Source organism: Phaseolus vulgaris, chromosome 5 (genome assembly GCF_000499845.2).
Source record: "Phaseolus vulgaris cultivar G19833 chromosome 5, P. vulgaris v2.0, whole genome shotgun sequence".
NCBI lineage: Eukaryota > Viridiplantae > Streptophyta > Magnoliopsida > Fabales > Fabaceae > Phaseolus > Phaseolus vulgaris.
In genome coordinates, this window is record NC_023755.2 from 2,766,636 (window position 1) to 2,785,906 (window position 19,271).

General features: G+C 31.3%; 2 protein-coding genes across 5 annotated transcripts; both read left to right on the forward strand.

The window, feature by feature from the left end:
* LOC137834814 (beclin-1-like protein) lies at positions 1-7,242 on the forward strand. The gene is given in 11 exon segments (XM_068643016.1): positions 1-310; positions 500-837; positions 930-1,100; positions 3,060-3,184; positions 3,361-3,409; positions 3,800-3,958; positions 4,854-4,939; positions 5,505-5,576; positions 6,018-6,167; positions 6,863-7,028; positions 7,030-7,242. Coding segments are annotated over 11 exon segments (1,557 nt in total). The 5' UTR covers positions 1-159; the 3' UTR covers positions 7,120-7,242.
* A 1,961-nt stretch (positions 7,243-9,203) lies between these two features.
* Positions 9,204-17,748, forward strand: LOC137834823 (uncharacterized). 4 transcript variants are annotated; one of them, XM_068643028.1, is made up of 9 exons: positions 9,228-9,408; positions 10,199-10,289; positions 10,394-10,512; positions 12,669-12,846; positions 13,136-13,213; positions 15,341-15,590; positions 15,678-15,774; positions 17,170-17,235; positions 17,341-17,748. In XM_068643028.1, the coding sequence occupies exons 4-9, from the start codon at positions 12,699-12,701 to the stop codon at positions 17,533-17,535; spliced, it is 834 nt and encodes a 277-aa protein (XP_068499129.1). In that variant the 5' UTR covers positions 9,228-9,408; positions 10,199-10,289; positions 10,394-10,512; positions 12,669-12,698; the 3' UTR covers positions 17,536-17,748. The 4 variants fall into 4 exon arrangements, with proteins under 4 accessions (XP_068499126.1, XP_068499129.1, XP_068499128.1 ...); XM_068643025.1 differs by lacking the exon at positions 10,394-10,512 and having other exon boundaries at positions 9,204-9,408; XM_068643027.1 differs by lacking the exon at positions 10,394-10,512 and having other exon boundaries at positions 12,657-12,846.
* Positions 17,749-19,271: the final 1,523 nt, after the last annotated feature.

A 19,271-nucleotide genomic window follows, 5' to 3' on the forward strand; every position in this document is an offset into this window, starting at 1 on the left:
GGAATATTTTCTCTTTTTTCAGTTACCATGATTACTCTCTGTCACCTAAATCACCTCACCCAAGCACCATAATATCATTCCCCTTTTGTGTTTTCTTTTTTATCATATAACAATTCAAAAATCGTGGAATTGGGTTTCAGTGAAGGAACGAAAGTAACGATGAAGAAGGTCGATAACAAGGGTCGGGCTCGGACCTTCCCGGTGGATCCGAACGTCCCCCGATGGGTTTGCCAGAACTGCCGCAATCCTCTCTGCATCGTCGGCGTCGACTCTTACGCTGACAAATTCTTCAACGATCCTTCTCGCTCCGGTTCGTTAGGGTTTTATTAGCCTTTTGTTAATTTAATTGATTGCCACTTGTTCTTGATTTGGCTGATTTATTCGGTTGCTTATGTTAGTGATTTTGAAATAATTTGGTATCGGTATTGGTTTTGATTATTCGTAAGTGAATAGTTGTGCTGTGGTAATTTGGATTTTGATGAAGAGAGAATGAGTGTAGGGATGCAAGGGTCGTCCGTTCATGGTGCCAGCAGTGTGCTCAGTGCCACAAAAATGGACAATTCGTATGTTTTGCTTCCCAAGCAGAGACCTCAGGCTCAGGGAAGTGCTCATCGCCCACGTGGCGATGCTGCTGCTGCTGCTGCACAGCCTGGAAAGGCTATGGAGGAGTCGTTTGTGGTTGTGTACAAGTCTGAATCGGGGACGGATGGAGGCGGGGCACATTCGCCGGGCACGGGCGCTGATTCTGGTGGCCATTTGCCTACTCATAACTCTGGGTTTAATTCCACTATTACTGTCCTGACTCGAGCGTTTGAGATTGCCACGACGCAGGCGCAGGTTTGTTGACTGAAGCATGTAGATATGTAATGTATTTGATGGGTTTTTTGGTTATTGGGTCACAATTGGTGTGTTTTTGGGTATGGTTACAGGTTGAACAGCCTTTATGCCTTGATTGCATGAGGATTTTGTCAGATAAACTTGATAAAGAGGTTGAAGATGTGAACCGGGACATTGAAGCATACGAAGCCTGTCTTAAACGCTTGGAGTGTGAGCCTGCAGATGTCATCAGCGAGGCTGATTTTCTTAAGGAGAAACTGAAGGTGCTCATCTGGTTTACCATTTCTAATCTGTGTATTACGTAACTATTTATTTAACATTTAAACCATTAGTGTTACTATGGGGAAACATACGAGTATTCATAATATCTTTTGACTATTATCTGAATCTAGGGCCGGTTTGCATTTATTGCTATGTTAGTTTGTTCTGAGATAGAGGTATATGGGTAAGGAATAATAAACATAATATTAATGCATAGTAATTACATAGGCTATTGCAATATCCTATGCTGTTTTCCTTTTTTCCATACCTTCCAACTCCTGGTATGATTTTTTGTCTGCATCAGAGAAGTTGCCATTTTTTCTCTTTTCCACTTCTTGTGTCTGCTCCTTTTTCGCAGCAGTGCAGCATGAATTGGGGTTTTGGGACATATATAAAAATATGTTTATCAGAGAAATAGAAATATATTTATGAATATATTTCTAAAGCTATATGCACCAGTACAGTATTTTGTGCAAAAAACTTGACTATTACAAATTCTTTTGATGATCTAAAAGTTGTGAACTTGTGACCATAATGATGAATATGATGACATTTTAAATATTTTAAGAACTAATTTAATATAAATTAATTATTGAGAAACTGTTTTTCTGATAAAACTTTGGAAAGACTAATGTAATGAAATTTTAATCAAAACTATTTTAGTATCAAGATTTTTGAATGATTAATGCAATGATTTGTAACTTTTAAAGATTAACTTGAAAGTTTACTACAAAACTGTGTTGTATTTTCTTTTAAATAATTGAATTTTTTTAATAAATATATCAAAAAGTGGATTTAAGTCTAACTCAATTCTACAAAATCGGTTTGTAAGGTAAGAGTTGCATCTACTTATATACTATAATTTGACTATATTTCAAGTCGATATGAGATTTCTAACATACCTTCTGACATTGAGGACTATTTATCTTGAGCGTGAGACTGGACATTTCTGAGTGGTTCGATAGTAGGTAACATGATAGGCTTAACAAACTTTGCTAGGATAGACAACATTACACATTGCCTCTAACCTTGTCTTTCATGAGAGTTTGCCATAACATATTGATGTAAATTGTCATTTCATAAGAGAAAAAACTAGAGTTTGGAAATGTCATCACTAGATGTCAACTCTAGTGCACATACACACCAAGTCTCTGAGAGGACCAAAGATTAATCATAGTTGCAGTAAGCTGGACTCATACAACTTGTATGTTCTAGCTTGAGGAGGGGAGTGTTATAATTATAGAATAATGAGCAGATCCTATATAATCAAGAATGTCTAGATTATACATGTATTGTTAGGAATGTTTTTTATTTATTCCCATTCATATCTTTATTATTAGAAAACACCAAACCTCCTCTTTTTATTTTATTGATTCCTTTTTCTCAATATAAGTAAAGCATCCATGCTGTCTTTGAAAAAACAAAATGTTGAAGATCCCATATTGATTAGAGATATCATATGACTAAATTATAGTATATTAGTAGATGCAAACTTTTCCTTGCAAACCAGTTTTGTGAGGTTGAGATAAGATTAAAGTTCACTTTTTGAGAATTTTAAATATTTTGTTTTAAGAATTTGAAAATGTTTCTTGACTTTTAGAGACTTTAAGCACTTTTTTCCTTTACTTTTATTGCTGTCTACTTTATGTTTTGTTTAGATACTGAGTTTTTATTATTAATGATGACTAGTGCATGGCGTTTAAGATAATTTTCTCCTTTTGGCAATTAATATATTTATATATATATAGACACACACACATGTATGTATGTATGGTCACCCCTATCTGGTATCCAATTCTTGGAGGCAGCCACGCCGCTCAATTCGTGGGAGTATGGAGTTTTGATTGGAAATGTCTTTATCCTTAAAAATAGTTATTCGATTAAGATGATTTTCTTGATTGTACAATTAAACTTTCTTCCAAAGCCTAATCAGTGATTTTGTACTTGGTATACCATTCAAGATTGAGGAAGAAGAACGAAGACTTCAAGAAGCAATTGAAGAAACTAAGAGACAAAATGCTGAAGTAAATGCTGAACTGAAGGAACTAGAGTTAAAATCAAGCCGCTTTAAAGAATTGGAGGACAGGTTAATTTTTTTCTGTACCTTGACCGCTTGATATTTCCTGATAAAAAAAGCACCATAATCCCAAAATAAAATTTCAAAAAATGTGGATAAAATTTTGCTTTTCCTTATTTGGTTTATGTGGATGCTTGTGATGCTTGATGTCAATAATTGATTTTACTTGTTTAAATGTATAATAGGTATTGGCATGAGTTCAACAATTTTCAGTTTCAATTAATTTCTTATCAGGTTTGTCATTGTCTCACCCCTTTACATACTATCTTGTTGGGTAGAATTGTGCTTGCAAGTTTTTTGTTGTTCATGTCTTAAGCCAGTCTGGGCAAGTTCTAAAGGATCATTGTCAAATGACAAAAGTGGCTTAATCATTTTCAATTTGTAGCTCTACTTCTACTCTTATCTTATTGGTGAAATATGTCACTGATAGCATAGAGGAAATAATTTTAATAAAGGATCATCCTTTATGTATAAAATTTCCTTTTCGACCCTATATTTTGCTGCATGTCTTATATTATGTTCAATGTTAGTATAGGTTTCACTTATTTTGGTGAGTAAGAATTCTAACCATGTTTCAGAAAACTTTGCCTCCTTTTCTGAAAAAATATAACTTCCAATTATCAGGAGGAGAGAGATGCGATCTTGGCAAAGATTGAAGTTTCACAAGCTCATTTAGAGTTGTTGAAGCGAACAAATGTGCTCAATGATGCCTTCCCCATTTCTCATGATGGAGAGTTTGGAACAATTAACAACTTTCGACTTGGAAGACTCCCTAAAATTCCAGTAAGATGCTTAGCATGTTTTATTCCTGTCTTTTTAATGTTGTCTCCATCTGTTATTTAGCATAATATGCATGTTTGTTTCTCTATTGTAGCTGTTGCCTTTATTAAAGTTTAAAATAATTGATAAGCTACCATGAGATTTAAGCAAGATGGTGTATAAGTTACCATCTGAGTCTTTATTATTATTTCTAGTTTTTCTTTATTTTATGCCATGGTTTGCTGAGGTCCCTTCTTTTGCCAGTGGAATTATTATTTTATGTAGTTTTATTTGGAATAAGATTAAGCTTTAGGGGCAATTTGGTTATTGAACAATTTATATTTTTGCTTCAATACTCATATATTCACATTTATATGTATAATCTTAGGTGAAAACTTGTGATCTGAAGTCCTGCTGTTAGCATTCCATTCAAACTTGGGAATTGTAGTGCTAAAAGGAAACACTATAGCATGTGTTGACCATAAAATGAATGTAAAAACTCTCATGGCTCCTAGTAGTAGAAAATCTAGAGATGACTGCAAGTACATTATTGCTTTTTGAATCAAGAAATTTTAGGTCTAAGAAGTTGTAATGGATGTTGATAACTAGCTGCTTTTATTTAAAATTATTCTTTTGCTACAAAAAGGTTATATTTCTTTTGCCAATTGTGTCTTGAAGTGCTTTTGAACCAAACAACTAATATATGGTGTTAATTCTTTTAATTTTGGGGTGCATACAGTCATATTTTGCTTTGGAATGTTCCTTCATAAAATAATTGCAAGTGTGTCCTTTCCTCATTTGGTGATTTCAAGATGTTATAATTTTTTTATCCTAGAGGATTTATTAATTTTAAATCCTTTTTTCTTTCTACTTTGAAGTATTGGTTATGGTGTTTACTTTGCTATTATTGATTATGTAGGTTGAATGGGATGAGATAAATGCTGCCTGGGGCCAAGCTTGCCTTCTTCTACATACAATGTGCCAGTATTTCCGACCGAAGTTTCAGTATCCTTTGTCTTTAAGCATATTGGACAAGTGTAGTTACTATTGTAAATTTAGTATAATTCTCTTTTATGGCTCCATGTGTATTTGTGTGCATGTAGGGATGAATCTAGTTCAGAACTGGAATTTACATTACAGCTACTGAGGTCATCTGCTAATTACTGTTTTTTTTTTTCTTAAGTTCTTCTCAGTGATAATTGCCTGGGCAAAAACATCACAAGGGATGATTTTAATTTTAAGCAGACAAAGGCTGTTGTCTTCGTAGGCATATATGGTTAATATCTTGTATGGAATTCAAACCAAAATTTCTTAAGTGTTGTCTCTTCTTCTGAATTGAAACTACCATGCCATTATATTCTTGTTTGATTTTTGATTTATGATTACGCCTTTTCTTTATTGCCTCTTGTTATTGTCAGTTTTCATATAATTTAATGGAATGACTAGGAATATACCCTCTGTCCAATGACATCATATGTAATGTAACTATGATACACGTGGCAAACCTCCCAGTGGGAATAATATTTTTGTTGTTTTGCTGACTTTTAACTCCTAAACTTTTTACTTTTAGATATCGAATAAAGATAATTCCTATGGGTAGCTACCCTCGTATCACAGACACCAATAATAGTACCTATGAGCTGTAAGTATGTTTCATGGTTCTACATTTATTTTTATTTGTGTCTGGTTTTCTATTCTAATTGTAATATAGAATTTGATGCTGTCTGAAGTTGAGCCAAAATCATTAGTGTAATGTGTGATGTAAATCAGATCTATCAGCTGATTGATTGTTAGCGATTTCTAATTGTCTGTGGTTTAAGGTTTATTATTCTTTCTTCTGTTTATATGCATAAACATTAGGATAAACCTTGGAGCTACATTGGTGGTTGTACACTATTTAAGGTGTTGTCATTGCCTTGGCAGTTGACTTGGGTTCTGTATGCGTGCTGAGATTGTGGTTGGTGTTATGACTAATACTTGTATAAAAGTTGTAAACAAAACAATTTAGTAAACTTTCTGTGTTTAGATTTGTTCTTAAATTTCGCTACTGAATCAATATTAGTAGATGGTATGGTCTTTTCAGGTTTGGTCCTGTCAACTTGTTTTGGAGTACACGTTATGACAAAGCAATGACATTGTTTTTAGCTTGCCTCAAGGATTTTGCAGACTTTGCCAAGTCTAAGGATCAAGAGAATAACATACCACCTGAAAAATGTTTCAAACTGCCTTATAAGTAAGTAGTACAATATATTGTTTATGGCAGTGTGTTTTATCATTGGATGCTATATGAGAATTTGATACAGTGGAATTTTGCTTTGATGCCATCAAACTAAACAATTTTTTAGTTAAGCATATTATGTCATTTGGCTAATTGATGGAGGAGGGAGAGAGTAGAGAATAGGATGACCAGTATGTGTGGTTTTACCACCCCTGAGCTTGTCTAATAGAGTACTCTGACTTCAGGCTTGATTTAAGATCTTGATGAACATGTTGAGTCCTTAGTCATGGCTTAATGGAATTTATAATGCCTTTGAACTTAATACATGAGATTCACAGCTCTCCCATACCCTCATAGTGCAAACAAAGAAATAAAATTGAAGCCTGCCAAGTGTCCATTATTTGTTCTGAAGCACATGCAGGACTTTCTCACTCTCTCAAAACATCTAAATTAAAATGACTGTAGAATAGTGGGTGATGACGAGCCAAGCCTTACTATGCTCAGTTTGGAATCTGAGTTAGTGTTAACAGAGCAACAATTATGTCTTCATAAATTTTTTAGTGCAGTATGATGGATTTTGCTGACTTTATGTATATTTTTTTGTAATACAAATGCTAACAAACATATCAGTTGAAGATCATATACTTAACTTTACATGTGTTCCTGCATTAGTTTGATGATTGAGGATGACATTTTTGGGTAATTTGTAGGATTGAGAATGACAAAGTGGAAAACTACTCCATCACTCAAAGCTTCAATAAGCAGGAAAATTGGACAAAATCTCTCAAATACACGCTCTGCAATTTGAAATGGGCACTCTATTGGTTCGTAGGAAATACTAACTTCCAACCTCTTTCAGCAATGGTATCTTCGCATTAATGCTGAACTACAGGCTGTAGGGTCTGTTTACACCAAGAGTGCTATTCATCCTAAACTTGTACATAAACTTACATATCACATCATTTAGGCTACATTCAACTGTGTACATATACATGCATGATCCAATTTTGAAGTTTTTTTTTAGAAGTCATACATAAGAAAGTTTGTATCACAATCTTTCATTCAATACTATAAATCCCCATTTATTCAAGATTGTTGTGTGATCTTATATTTGCTCAATTATTAAGCTAATGTGTGTAGAATTCAAATTCAATCAATTAATTTATTTTTCAGATCAAACTGGGACAGTAAAATTTTAAATAAAATATTTATTTCAATTTATTTAGTTTTGACAAAGAAAGATTGAATAAAATATCTTAAAATGTAATTAACTTATTAAAATATTATAATTTTAAAAATATATACAATTTTATAATTTTATTATTTTTATGAAGAATTAATTAAAAAAATATGAATATAATATAATTTAAAAAATACACATAATTCTGTAAGAATAATAAAAAACATGTGAAACCATTTTTTTTAAAGGAAGTTATTTAATTATTTTTTTTATATAAAACTTTCATGTTCCACAGTTGACGTCTCTCTTTTATTTTATTTTAATTCTAATTTGATGGCTTATTTGTTTTTAGTTTGTTATCAAACTGAAATTGTTTTACTTTCTTTTGAAGCAAATAATTGAAACTGTGATGTGAATAAACGAAGAAGAATGTTTTTTTTAGTCAGAATATGTGGAATTTCCTCAAATAAAAAAGTTTTTTAATTACATATTTTATTAAACCAATAAATAATTATTTTTTATATTTGTTAGAAAGTAAATTTATGTAATTAAAAAATAAGATAAAAAACTAAATAGTGTTATTTAATTAAAATATGACGTTAAAATAAGTTACTAAATAGTAAATTTATTATATATAAATAAAATATATGTTTTATTATTTTAAATTTGATTTAAATACGGTTTTGATCCGTACAATATTCAATTTACTATAATAATTTTAAAAAAATCAATTTGATTCTAATTTTTTTTACAAATATATAATTTGATAATTTATGTTAAATTAATATATTTTTAAAAATATTTAAAATATTTTATAAATGTAATACTTAGGACTTTCAACAAACAAATCTAAAGAAACTCTACCTATAGACGCAGTGCAAATAGCAAATATAAATCTGATTAAAATGTATTATTTTTAAATGAAAAAAACAGGAGATAAGATAATACACAATCTTTTAAAAAGTATAATACATTCCCAAAACATTAATATTAGGAAAAAAAAAAGAGTCCTTGTTATAAAGTACAAGTGTGGAAAATGTAAAGCGATGACAATGTGACTTTTTGTTTATTGTACATATAATTAGATTATATGTGGGAGTGAAGACTCAAGTTATATTTTGTAAATGCTTTCTGTGTTCATTTTTTTATTCTTTTTTGAATATAACCAATTTTATTGGTTTGTATAATATTATAAGGGTTAATTATCATATTAATTGTTTCTGGTTTGAATTTTAAATATTGTGAGAATATTGTTCTTAATTGAGAACTAAAATGATATATTCCTTTTTAAATTACTTTTTTATTTTCACATACTGTACCGTGTATTGATTGTATTGATTACATATTTTTATTTTTGGTTTGTAAAAAAATACCCACAATAACCAATTTTATTATAACTAATCTTATTATATAAATATAGTATTATAAAACTAATAAAAAATAAAAAATAATTTAATATAACAAGAATTTACATATTTAATTTTGTAGTGTAATAAAAAAATACACTCTTAAATAAACATTAATTGTGTTAATTTTATTTAATATACAATTACCTTTTTGTTAACATGCAATCAAAATTTAGATTTAGGTTTATGTAAGTAGAGTTGGAAAATTGTATATTAATATTATTCTTTTTAATTACCACACCATTACTAGACTAAACCTATTTAATTAACTCAAGTTATGAATTCAAACAAAAATATTAATATTAATTTTTTATATTACAGTATAATTAAAATGTGATATTAATCCTAGTAAAACAACTATTTACTATAAAATATAATTTTTTATATATACTTGTAATTTTAATATAAATTTATAAACTATTTTTTATTTAATAACTATTAAAATAATTAAAATTTTAATTATACATAATACAGAGGTGCGTAAGTTCTAGACTTCGTAGTTTGTTCAGAGTCACGAGACTCTGCTCACACTAAATTGTTCCCCTAAACCACCTATGAAATTGTTCCGAATCCGAATCACATTCTGTTGGGATCGTTGTGCGTTAAGCTCTCGCTGTGATCATCAAGCTCGTCATGAACATATGTACCGATGTAAATGCATTTTGATATGGTAATCTTCTTCTAAGTGCTTGTTCACTTGATGCTGACTTTGAAATTTTTTGTTTATTTGAACTTGTTCTGTGAGGATACTCCAATTTTGTGAGTTTATATTGGTTTAGGGAATTAGGAACTTGAAGTTAGGCAGTAATATTTCAAATATTTGAATTTTTTAATGTGTGTTTGTTTCTCATTTTACAGCATTAGATGCCTCTGCTTGAATCCCTCCCAATGAATTGAAAGAAATATTGGACTTGTACTATTTGTTTATAGTAGGAAAATGTGGAAGAGGACAGAGTTCACTCACAATTGGTACAAGTGATTGATGAGGGTGTCCAGAACTAGGAACATCTGGTCATGCCTTAGCCTCTTCAGATTTTGATATTCATGGCTCAGTTTTGATTGTTGAATAATGTAGAGATATTAGTGGATTTGAAAATCGGAGGACCTGTTACGGCTTCAATTAGTTCATGCCATTAACCTATATGTTGTGTTTTTCTTTACTTTTATCATTCTTATTTTATGCTATTGTTATTAATTTATTTTTTCTACATTTTTCTGCAATCTGATGTCTATGATTGTTTTGGTTGAATTTTTTAGTCTTATCTCAGTTCTGCATTTATTTACTTGATTTGGTTGTGTTCTTTGTTTTCTTTTATAATTCTGTCTAACCAAGTATTGGCTTATGTCTTTTTTGTTGGCCTAAGATTTGGACTTTGGCATGATACCTTGTGTGTTCTTATTATACAATTCTCTTAAGCTGAGATATAAATATTTATGTAAATATCTGGTGTTTTGTGCAGAAGCTTAACAAGCAAGATGCTGATGACCTAATACATTGATTTAATCTCACCAATCCACAGTTTTTAATTTCAAATCCTGTGTTGTAAAATGGTAAGTTTCTTTCTTACAATTCTTTAATTGTTTGTCCAATAAGTAGAATGTATACTCAGCTTCAATGAGACAATGGAGGTGATTTGATTGAAATATCATGATAGGTATTGGGTCAACTAAAGCATATCAGTAGCAAATATAAAATAGGACTTGAGTCCATGTGTGCTGAGTTCGGAATCAACAAGTTTGGATAACATTCAGCTGCATTAAAGGGTTCAAGTTTGTATGTATTGACTCTATGTAAATTTGTATCTGAGTTTTGGTTATGGTTTGGGTAGAAGATACATGCATCTAGAGTAATGCAGAAAAAGCTGTGAGACAACAAATACAAATAAGAAAGAACAGCCGTATACGATAAATTTACAACATTTGTGACGTGTCTATGACAGATCAATTTATATAGGCAATACAATTTAGGGTTATTAGTCATATGTTTCTCAGTCATATTTATATAGGAAATCTGATTTGAGCCCTCTATTTCACTAGTCACCAGCTTCTTAATCTTCGAGTAAGTCACTGGTTTCCTGGTGGGGGTAGATATAGCTTGGGGATTGTTTGGAATTTGTATCCGAGGAGGCCATTGGAAGGCGTGCTCAATGACGGCTGTAGCTTGGCAGCTGATAGCATGGCCTTTGGTTATGCTTTTGACACATGGAATGGAAATCTTCCCAACTGCAATGTTTGTAGCATGCTCTGCAGTATTAGCCTTCACAGATTTACTGTTAAGTTTAACAACTGAGGATGGCTTTTCATCAACAAAATCAGATTGAAAATTCTTGGTTCTGGATGTTTTTTGGTGGTGGCTTGTAAAGTAAATGGTTATCTACAGGCAATATATGGGACGAGCCTGCAAATAATTCTTGCACCTGCCTCCAAGAAGTGTTTAGTTACTTCTCATATTGTGATGAGTGAAAACCGAGTTGCATATATTTAATAAAACAACCAGTGAAGAATCGAGTTTGGCAATTACCTTTATCAGTCCATGCAACTCAAACACTTGCATGACAAAAAAAATCTGTTGGCTGAATATAGCAATTGTATAAGGTCAAAGTAGGGATCAAAATATAAAAGACCATGCTTAAAAAAATAAATGGATGAAAAATGAACACATGAAGAATTAGTTCACTATATTCAATCTGCAGTGAAATTTGAGAATTGCAAGGCTGTATGTTTGGAAGATGAATCTTGTCCAAGTTTAAAAAGAATAGGAGAAGAAAGGCTGATGGGGAATTGAGTTTTGGAACTTTTTCTTCAAATATATGAGATAATGTGAATAATATTCGAAAAAGGGTAGTTGATGAAAGAAGTATGAAAATCCACAGGTGTTGTGCCCAAAAAATAAAATAAATTCATGTTAAAAGAAGAAGCACAGATCTCACCAACTTGTAGAAAGTTTGATGTCTGGCCTGATTGTTATAGTTGAACTTGTTACTAGATCATACATAATGGTTTAAGGAATAGTAAGCGGCAAATGCACTCAATATTTCTATTTTCAGTCCCAGGGATAGGGCTTACTCTGACGAATTCGTGATTAGGTCTTTAGTTTTGTCTATGTATGAGCTATTGTTTTTCAGGCTTTCCCTTCATGAAGAACTTTTAAGTTGTGTCCAGTTTGAATAGTTCAGTTCAGAATAAGTGGTGTACTTAGCCAAACAAACTCGGTGAATGAAGAGATTATTTTCAGAAAATCCTTAGCCAACAGAAGTGTTTCTTTCTTTGTCTTGGACATTATGTCTTCTTTCTCTTTCAGTCTCATCTACTATGATTCAAGTTTATTTTCGAATAACAAATCTGTCTGCCGGACAAGATAAATTTCCTAACATCTCAAAAGCCTTTGTTGTACAAAATTTTCCAGCTCTCATCCATTCCGAACTACCATTATGCTATGATTTGTCTCATTATAATTGTCGTAAAAGTTCTACCATTACTAACAGTTTTGAAATCTCCTTCTAGAGCTTAATCAAACTTTGATACTGTTCTTTTATGACCATATGGAAATGGGTTATGGGTGAAACTTGCTTAGTGTTTTGTTCCATTATAAACAGTGTGCCTTGCCTAATGGTTTTCACTTGAGCATTACCAGTAGATAGAAAGTAATGAAATCCCATGCCAAGTCCTGAATCTGCAATCCTTTAAAAAATTATTTTGCAATCTCATTTAGCATCCAACTACTGTGTAGCATTGAAAATTTCAAAGAATAAGTACATAAAGGATTAAGTTACAAATTAAATGGGGGACCAATCTATTTTTGCATCTTAAAATTGAGCCTATACAATTGCATAGAAACACACAGGGATTGCTTTTGAGGATTTTATTATTCTTTGATTATTATATTTGTTTTATATGAGGTACCATAAATGTTGTCAGTTTCATGTGCAGATCTTCGTATGTTATAAAATTTAGACTGAAATGGAGGCACTGAAATCATGTTATGGGGATGGATCTTCTGATTCAGATTCAGAATCTGCACCTTCAGCTCCAACCTCTTCTCCCTCAGCAGTATTCACACCCTTGCCACCACCTCCTATCTCTCTCCTTGACCCGTCAACATTTCTTGGTATTCTAGGTTTTAAGCTGATTTTATTTACTCGTTACTAGAAGGAAAAAAGAGAATGAAGCTTTTATCTAGTTGGATGGGTTTAGTATCCATTAGGAAATAATAAGAATCGCAAATTTTACCAACCTCAAAATCTTAGTTGATGTTACATTTTTTTTTCTGAATTCATAAACTCATTTTCTTATGTTGTAAGTTTCGTTGTAACCAAATTTGTTTCTTATTATGTGCTAGTATGCTTTGTTTCTTTTGTTGACAACTATTCATGGTTTGTATTGTAAATGTCCTTTAGATATGCAGATAGGTCAGACAAGAGTTAGGAGCTTCCCTCATGTTGATGGTAACTATGCCTTACATGTTTACATACCAAGTAAGTTAATTATGATCTGTAAAAGAGTTTGTCTTTGTAAACATACCATTATATGTTTTTAATGTGATGGTTTTGCTGTTGCAGTGATTTTTATTGAATTTAATCTGTATTCATTTGTCTATGCAAATTAGAATGCGTTACATTTAGATTACATTGCACTTAGGTTAGGCCTATTACTTACTTTCTAAGAGTAGCATATAACCTACTACTATCAAGATTATGAGAGTGAACAAAAACATCACATTCAAGAACTTGACAAGGTAGACATAACATTAAGGGAGAAGAGGGAACAAAATATAGTAGATACTCGATAAGATTAATGCTATTTAAAACATGAGTGGGTAACCTGTTGATTAGGTATGTGATAGTTAAAACCACTTCTCCCATTAGGTTTTGGGAATAAACATCTAAAGAAAGATGGCTTTAGCTACTTTTAGAAGATGACGATTCTTCTCTTTTGTGACCCTGTATTGTTGTGGAGTGTTTACACATTTTAGTTCATAAACTATAGTATTATGAGACAAAAGTTTGGAAAATTCACGATTCACATATTTTATACCATTATTAGGTCTAATTCTTTTAATGCTTTTTCCAAATTGATTTTGTACAAGACGAAAAAAATTAACGCATATTTGGAAGACCCTAGATTTACTTTTCAGAATGTATATCCATGTGACACTTATACAATCTCAATATAAGTAACAATCTATTATGCTCCACATATAGATTCTATAGCAGGTCCCCAAATATCAATGTGAATTATGTCAAATGGGATTTTTTTTTTACCACATATGGGATAGGATACATGAGGATCGATACTTTGATTGTTGACAAATATGACATTTAAAAGACTCAATAGACTCTTTAGTAAACAAATGAGGGAATAAGGATTTGATAGGGTTGAATGAGGGATGCTATTTCTTTCATGATGAAGCCATATTTAGGAAGTTGATCATGTTTCTTGCCGGCTTGTGAACATTACTTTGTATTAGAAAGTGAGTTTTAAGTTTAACTCATCCTCATAAAACCTGCTTGTAAGGTGAGAATTGCCCTATTTATATACTGTAAATTGGCCTTATCTCTAGAAGATGTGAGATCTCCAATACACCCCTTCATGTCGATGCATAAACATCTAATGTGTAAGACTATATATTTGTGGGTGGTCTGATAGGTCCAATAAACCTCACTAGGATAGACTCTCCTACCATATTAGAAAGTGAGTTTAAGCTTAACTCACTCTCACAAAACCGGCTTGTCAGGTGAGGATCACCTTTATTTATATATTGTAATTTGGTCTCATTTCTAGTCAATATGAGATCTTCAACATACCCTTCTCACGTCAAGACATGGAGATCTCGTGCGTGGAACTAGATATTTGTGGGGGTTCTGATAGTGGCCCAATAGTGGGTGATACCATAAGCCCAACAAATCTAGTTAGGATAGACTCTGATACCATATTAGGAAGTGAGTTTAAGCCTAACTCAACCTTACAAAACTAACTTCTAAGGTGAGGATTTGCCCTACTTATATAACCTTATCTCTAGTCGATGTGGAATCTCCAACACTTTGCTTTGATCTTGGACTCCAACATAAACAACTCACTTTGCTCCTTAGTAATTAAAATTATCTTCCTCGTGGTAAGATCCTCTATACACTAAGAAAAAAAGATGTTACTAAACAACTCAAATTTTTTGTAAGTGTTGTATAGATATAAAACTATTGGACAGTTGTGGGACATATAAACATCCTTTAGTATAATAGATGATTCTAAATTTATATACCTAGATCTGCATATGGGTACACTATCACCATTTGTATTTGTAAAGACTTGTTCTTTAGTTATTTTGACATAGAATTGAGGAGCATAGGAAATGGAGTCCTATGATCAATTGCTTCTAAATTAAGAATAGTATTGAATGTACTCTTACCTTTCATGGACAATGTATATAATCCAGAAGACTTAGTCATTGATTCAACCACTACATGCAAGGCTATTTATTATTTTTTTGTTCCCTTACCAGTACCTCGTTGATTTCTTCACATATTTTAAATAGATTTCTCCATGCTAGTAAATATGTTCAAAAGTTTTTCAAGATAAATTATACAAGGTACAGTTTTTGTTTACAGTTAACATTTCATCTCCAACGAAGAAAGAACTATCTGCTTTCTTGAAAAAAGTGTCATCTCGGGTACCAAATCTGAATGTTGTTGATGTTGATGTCCCATTAAACATCCTCTGCCAAAATGATGAGAAGCTAGAACAAGTTGCCTTAGGAAGAGAATTTCACATAAGTTTGGGAAGAACTGTTCCAATACGAGTGCACCAGATTGACTCAGTGATCTCAATGCTCAAACAAAAGCTTCACATTCAACGCCAGTCAGTTTTAGTTCTTCTATTTTTCACTTATGAAAATGGAACAGTTTTTTTTCCACCTGTTTTCTTTATTGTTTCCTTTTGAAGTAGGTATTGGATAGACTTTAACAAGTGGGAGGTTTTTGTTAATGATGATCACACACGCACCTTTCTCTCGGTAGAAGTTGTTCAAAGAGGGTTCATAGAGGTATGACTTGTGGCCTTTTCTTTTTTGCATGCCCCTGTTACTTGTGTTACTCTCAAATCATATCCAAGTTGGAATTATGTGTTGCACTTGTCGCTTAAATGAGTATTGATAGTGGCTTAATATTTGTATCTTGGTTTGTTTTCTATAAAGCTGCTGATTTAAAACATGTTAATGCTTTCTCTTGGTAACGAAAATCATGTTATTCGTAATACAACTGTGGGAAGTTTGGAAAATTGCTTTTGAAACTGAATTAAATCATAATGGTGATATGAAAAACTGAATTAAATAAAGATAGAAATGTGAATATGTGAATTTTCAAAACTCTCGTACATTCTTTTTGTCTTGCGTGGAAAGTTGCACGTAATTGGGAAAAGACTAGTGTTCTTACTGAAGATGGCTGGAATTGTCGAAGGTGGATGTCTGAGCTGTTTGGATGGGATGACGTTTCTCTGAAGGGTTGTCGAGCTTTGTAGATGAAAGACTAAGTAATGATTTACTTACAAAAGATTTTTTGACGCTCAAGTTTGTAAGAGCTTAGAGGAATTTAGCAATATTTAAGTGAACATATGAGATTGAGTTAGTACTCCCTGAATAATAAAGCTATAAAGCGATGACATGCTGGACGTTGGTTTCATTCCTCTATATGAGTTTTGAGAGAGCTTTAAGAGAAGATAGATCCATCTTGCGATGTGATGATGTTGATGCGATAGTTTGACTTTTGATGAGTAACATAAGAGTTGTGGTCTAAGAATAGTTTTACCTGAATTCCACAATGGGTGTCAAATGTTCTTACCGAATTGAGTTGGAATCGTCTGAGGTGGATGTCCAAATAGTTTGGATGAGATTACATCTCTATTGATGGGTTGCTGAGTTTTGACGATGAAGACCGAGTGGTGATCCACCTCTAGTATTATATGTTCTTCAATAACTCTCTTTTATTTTGTATTCTCTCTTACCTCAGATGCGATGATTAACCCTAAGGATGTAGTTATCTCAATGGACTTGAGGTTGAAACATTAGTGCCGTATGTGGGAATGGAAAAGTGGTTCCAAAGACGAACCCTCTTTTCCTTAACCCTCGACTGTGGGGCTTGTTCCGGTATGCCTAATAATCTCATATGACTTAGGAGTCGAGGTCAAGGACAATTTGAATACACTTTCCTATCTTAACCCTCTCAGACTGACAATCTCGAATGCAGTGATTGACCCTAATGATACTCTATCAATGCACTTGAGGTCAAAATAACTAGAAATGAAATGAGAACATCTAGAAAATAGGAGTTCATACGTGAAAAGACCACAAATTTCTCATTGTTTAATCTTTAGACCACTTCTTTCTCTCCATCTAGTTTATCAATTAACGTGAAATGTGTTTTTTCTTTCCAATTAATTGCAGATTACAAACCAAATAGAAGCAGTCAATACAATTTACAGACTTCATAATCTTCCTGAGTTTTACAAGGTCAGTAGTTCTTTTGAGTAATGCTGCCACCCTAACCACTGCATCACAACTACAGTCTCATCCCTGTTTCTCTTCTAGTATTTGAACTTGAACTACACTTTTCAGGATCCACGTCCGCACATATCCTTGGCATGGGCACTGGGTGACATTGGCCATTCACTGAAGAAAGCTATCGACGAGGAAATGAAGTGCACTGCGGGGAAATCTTTCAAGAGCATTTTTAGCTGTAAATTCAAAGGTGTTGAATGTAAGATTGGCAAGAAAGCATATGCAATATGCAAAATTCCTGATGGACAATAACTATACGTGCCCTTTGAAGAAAGAGCATGCGTTTCGATTTCCTTAAATATTTCCTAAAATGTTTGGTTTTCTTGGTTTGGTGGCAACCTGATCAGAAATAGATTACCAGGGAGATGTGTATGTGTAACTTCTTTATTTATTCCTTAGGAGTTGTAGACTGGACCAAATGCCTGTAGGAGTTGATCAAAGCTTTATAGAGATTACTTCGTGAAATATTATTATTATTACTAACATAAACACAGAAGTGAAAAGGAAAAAGTGCATAGTCAGAAAAGGAAAAAAAGACCATGAAAAAAAAACAATTGTGTGAACAATAGTTAGGTTTACACCCTACCCTATGGTTTCTTCCTACATCTCCATGGGATTTGGAAAAGAAGAAAATGACTATTAATAAATTTGTATATATAACTTAATTTTATCTCATGAGAAAATTATTAAATAAAAATTAAAAACAAAAAATAATTAATTATTATATTAATTAAATTAAATATTATTTTAAAAATTAAAATGATTATTAATATTTAAAATAGTTTATATTTTTAATAAATAATTTTTAAATCAGTATCTTTTAGAATCTAAACTTTATTTTTAACTAAAATTTGATAGAGATATAATTTAGAAATTACTTTATAAATTTTATTAATATTTTTATCATTGTATTATTTAAATTTGTTCTATTTGTTCTAAATTCTTTTTATTTCATTAATTTTTTTTAAAAAGACCAACGAAACGTTCACACTTTTTTCTTATCATATCACATATTTAGGATTTTATTTTATAACATTTTTTTATTTATAGTGACAAATTTACAATAAATAATGAAAATATGTTGTCGCAGGACCAATAAATTAATATTACGATATCATCAAGTTAAATTTCATCCTATATAATTTCATTAATATTGATTTATTAATGGTTTTATTGCTAATTGATCGCATTATTATGTATTAATAATGTCATTAAATAAAATAAAATAAATAATTATTGAACTACGTCTCTTAAATTTATCAATTTTAAAAATAGTTATCTTAGATAATATCAGCTGTGATTTGCGATTTAATTACAATTATTAAACTGTTGTAATAGAATTGTAGTCATATTAATTACAATTTCTCAAATGATTTAAAATATATTATACATAACTACTAATTACAAATATTATGTTTGGTACTTTTAATTGTACTTTTTTTCAAAATTATTATTTTTATTTAAATGTCATTTTTAAAATTTAGGATAACATTTTTTTTTTATTCTTTTTTATCAATTATGTCTTTAAGTTAATTTGGTTTGTGAATTGTACTCCTTAATGTTTCTATCGATAATATATAATTACTTAATATTACCGTTTTACATTGTTATATTTGTTTATGAACAAAGTTTATTAATATAATTGAAAAGATATCTTTAATTTAATCACTAGTAATTAATTTTTTTTTAAATTAATTTTTATTTTATAATTTTCTTGATATATTAAAGATAACTTAGTATTTATACTCTTATCATATTTTTATCTTTGTCATGTTCGTCTAAAATTAGAAATCATATTCTTCTTCTATCTTCATAGCTAATTACTTAATTCCATTGTTTTCAAAACCATCTTTATTTTATTTATAAATATAGTAGTTTTGGGTTGTAAAGTTTCTTAATTACAGTAAAAATTATAAAATCATGTAATTAATGTAATTTTTCATTAAAAACAACATATACTAAAAATAGAACAAGAAAATATTAATACT

Excerpts from the sequence above, each read along its gene's own strand:
- LOC137834823 (XM_068643025.1), top strand. The coding sequence starts at position 12,699 with ATGGAGGCACTGAAATCATGTTATGGGGATGGATCTTCTGATTCAGAT. Across the intron at positions 15,591-15,677 it reads AAGCTTCACATTCAACGCCA|GTATTGGATAGACTTTAACA; the intron begins GTCAGTTTTAGT and ends CTTTTGAAGTAG. Across the intron at positions 15,775-17,169 it reads TTCAAAGAGGGTTCATAGAG|ATTACAAACCAAATAGAAGC; the intron begins GTATGACTTGTG and ends AATTAATTGCAG.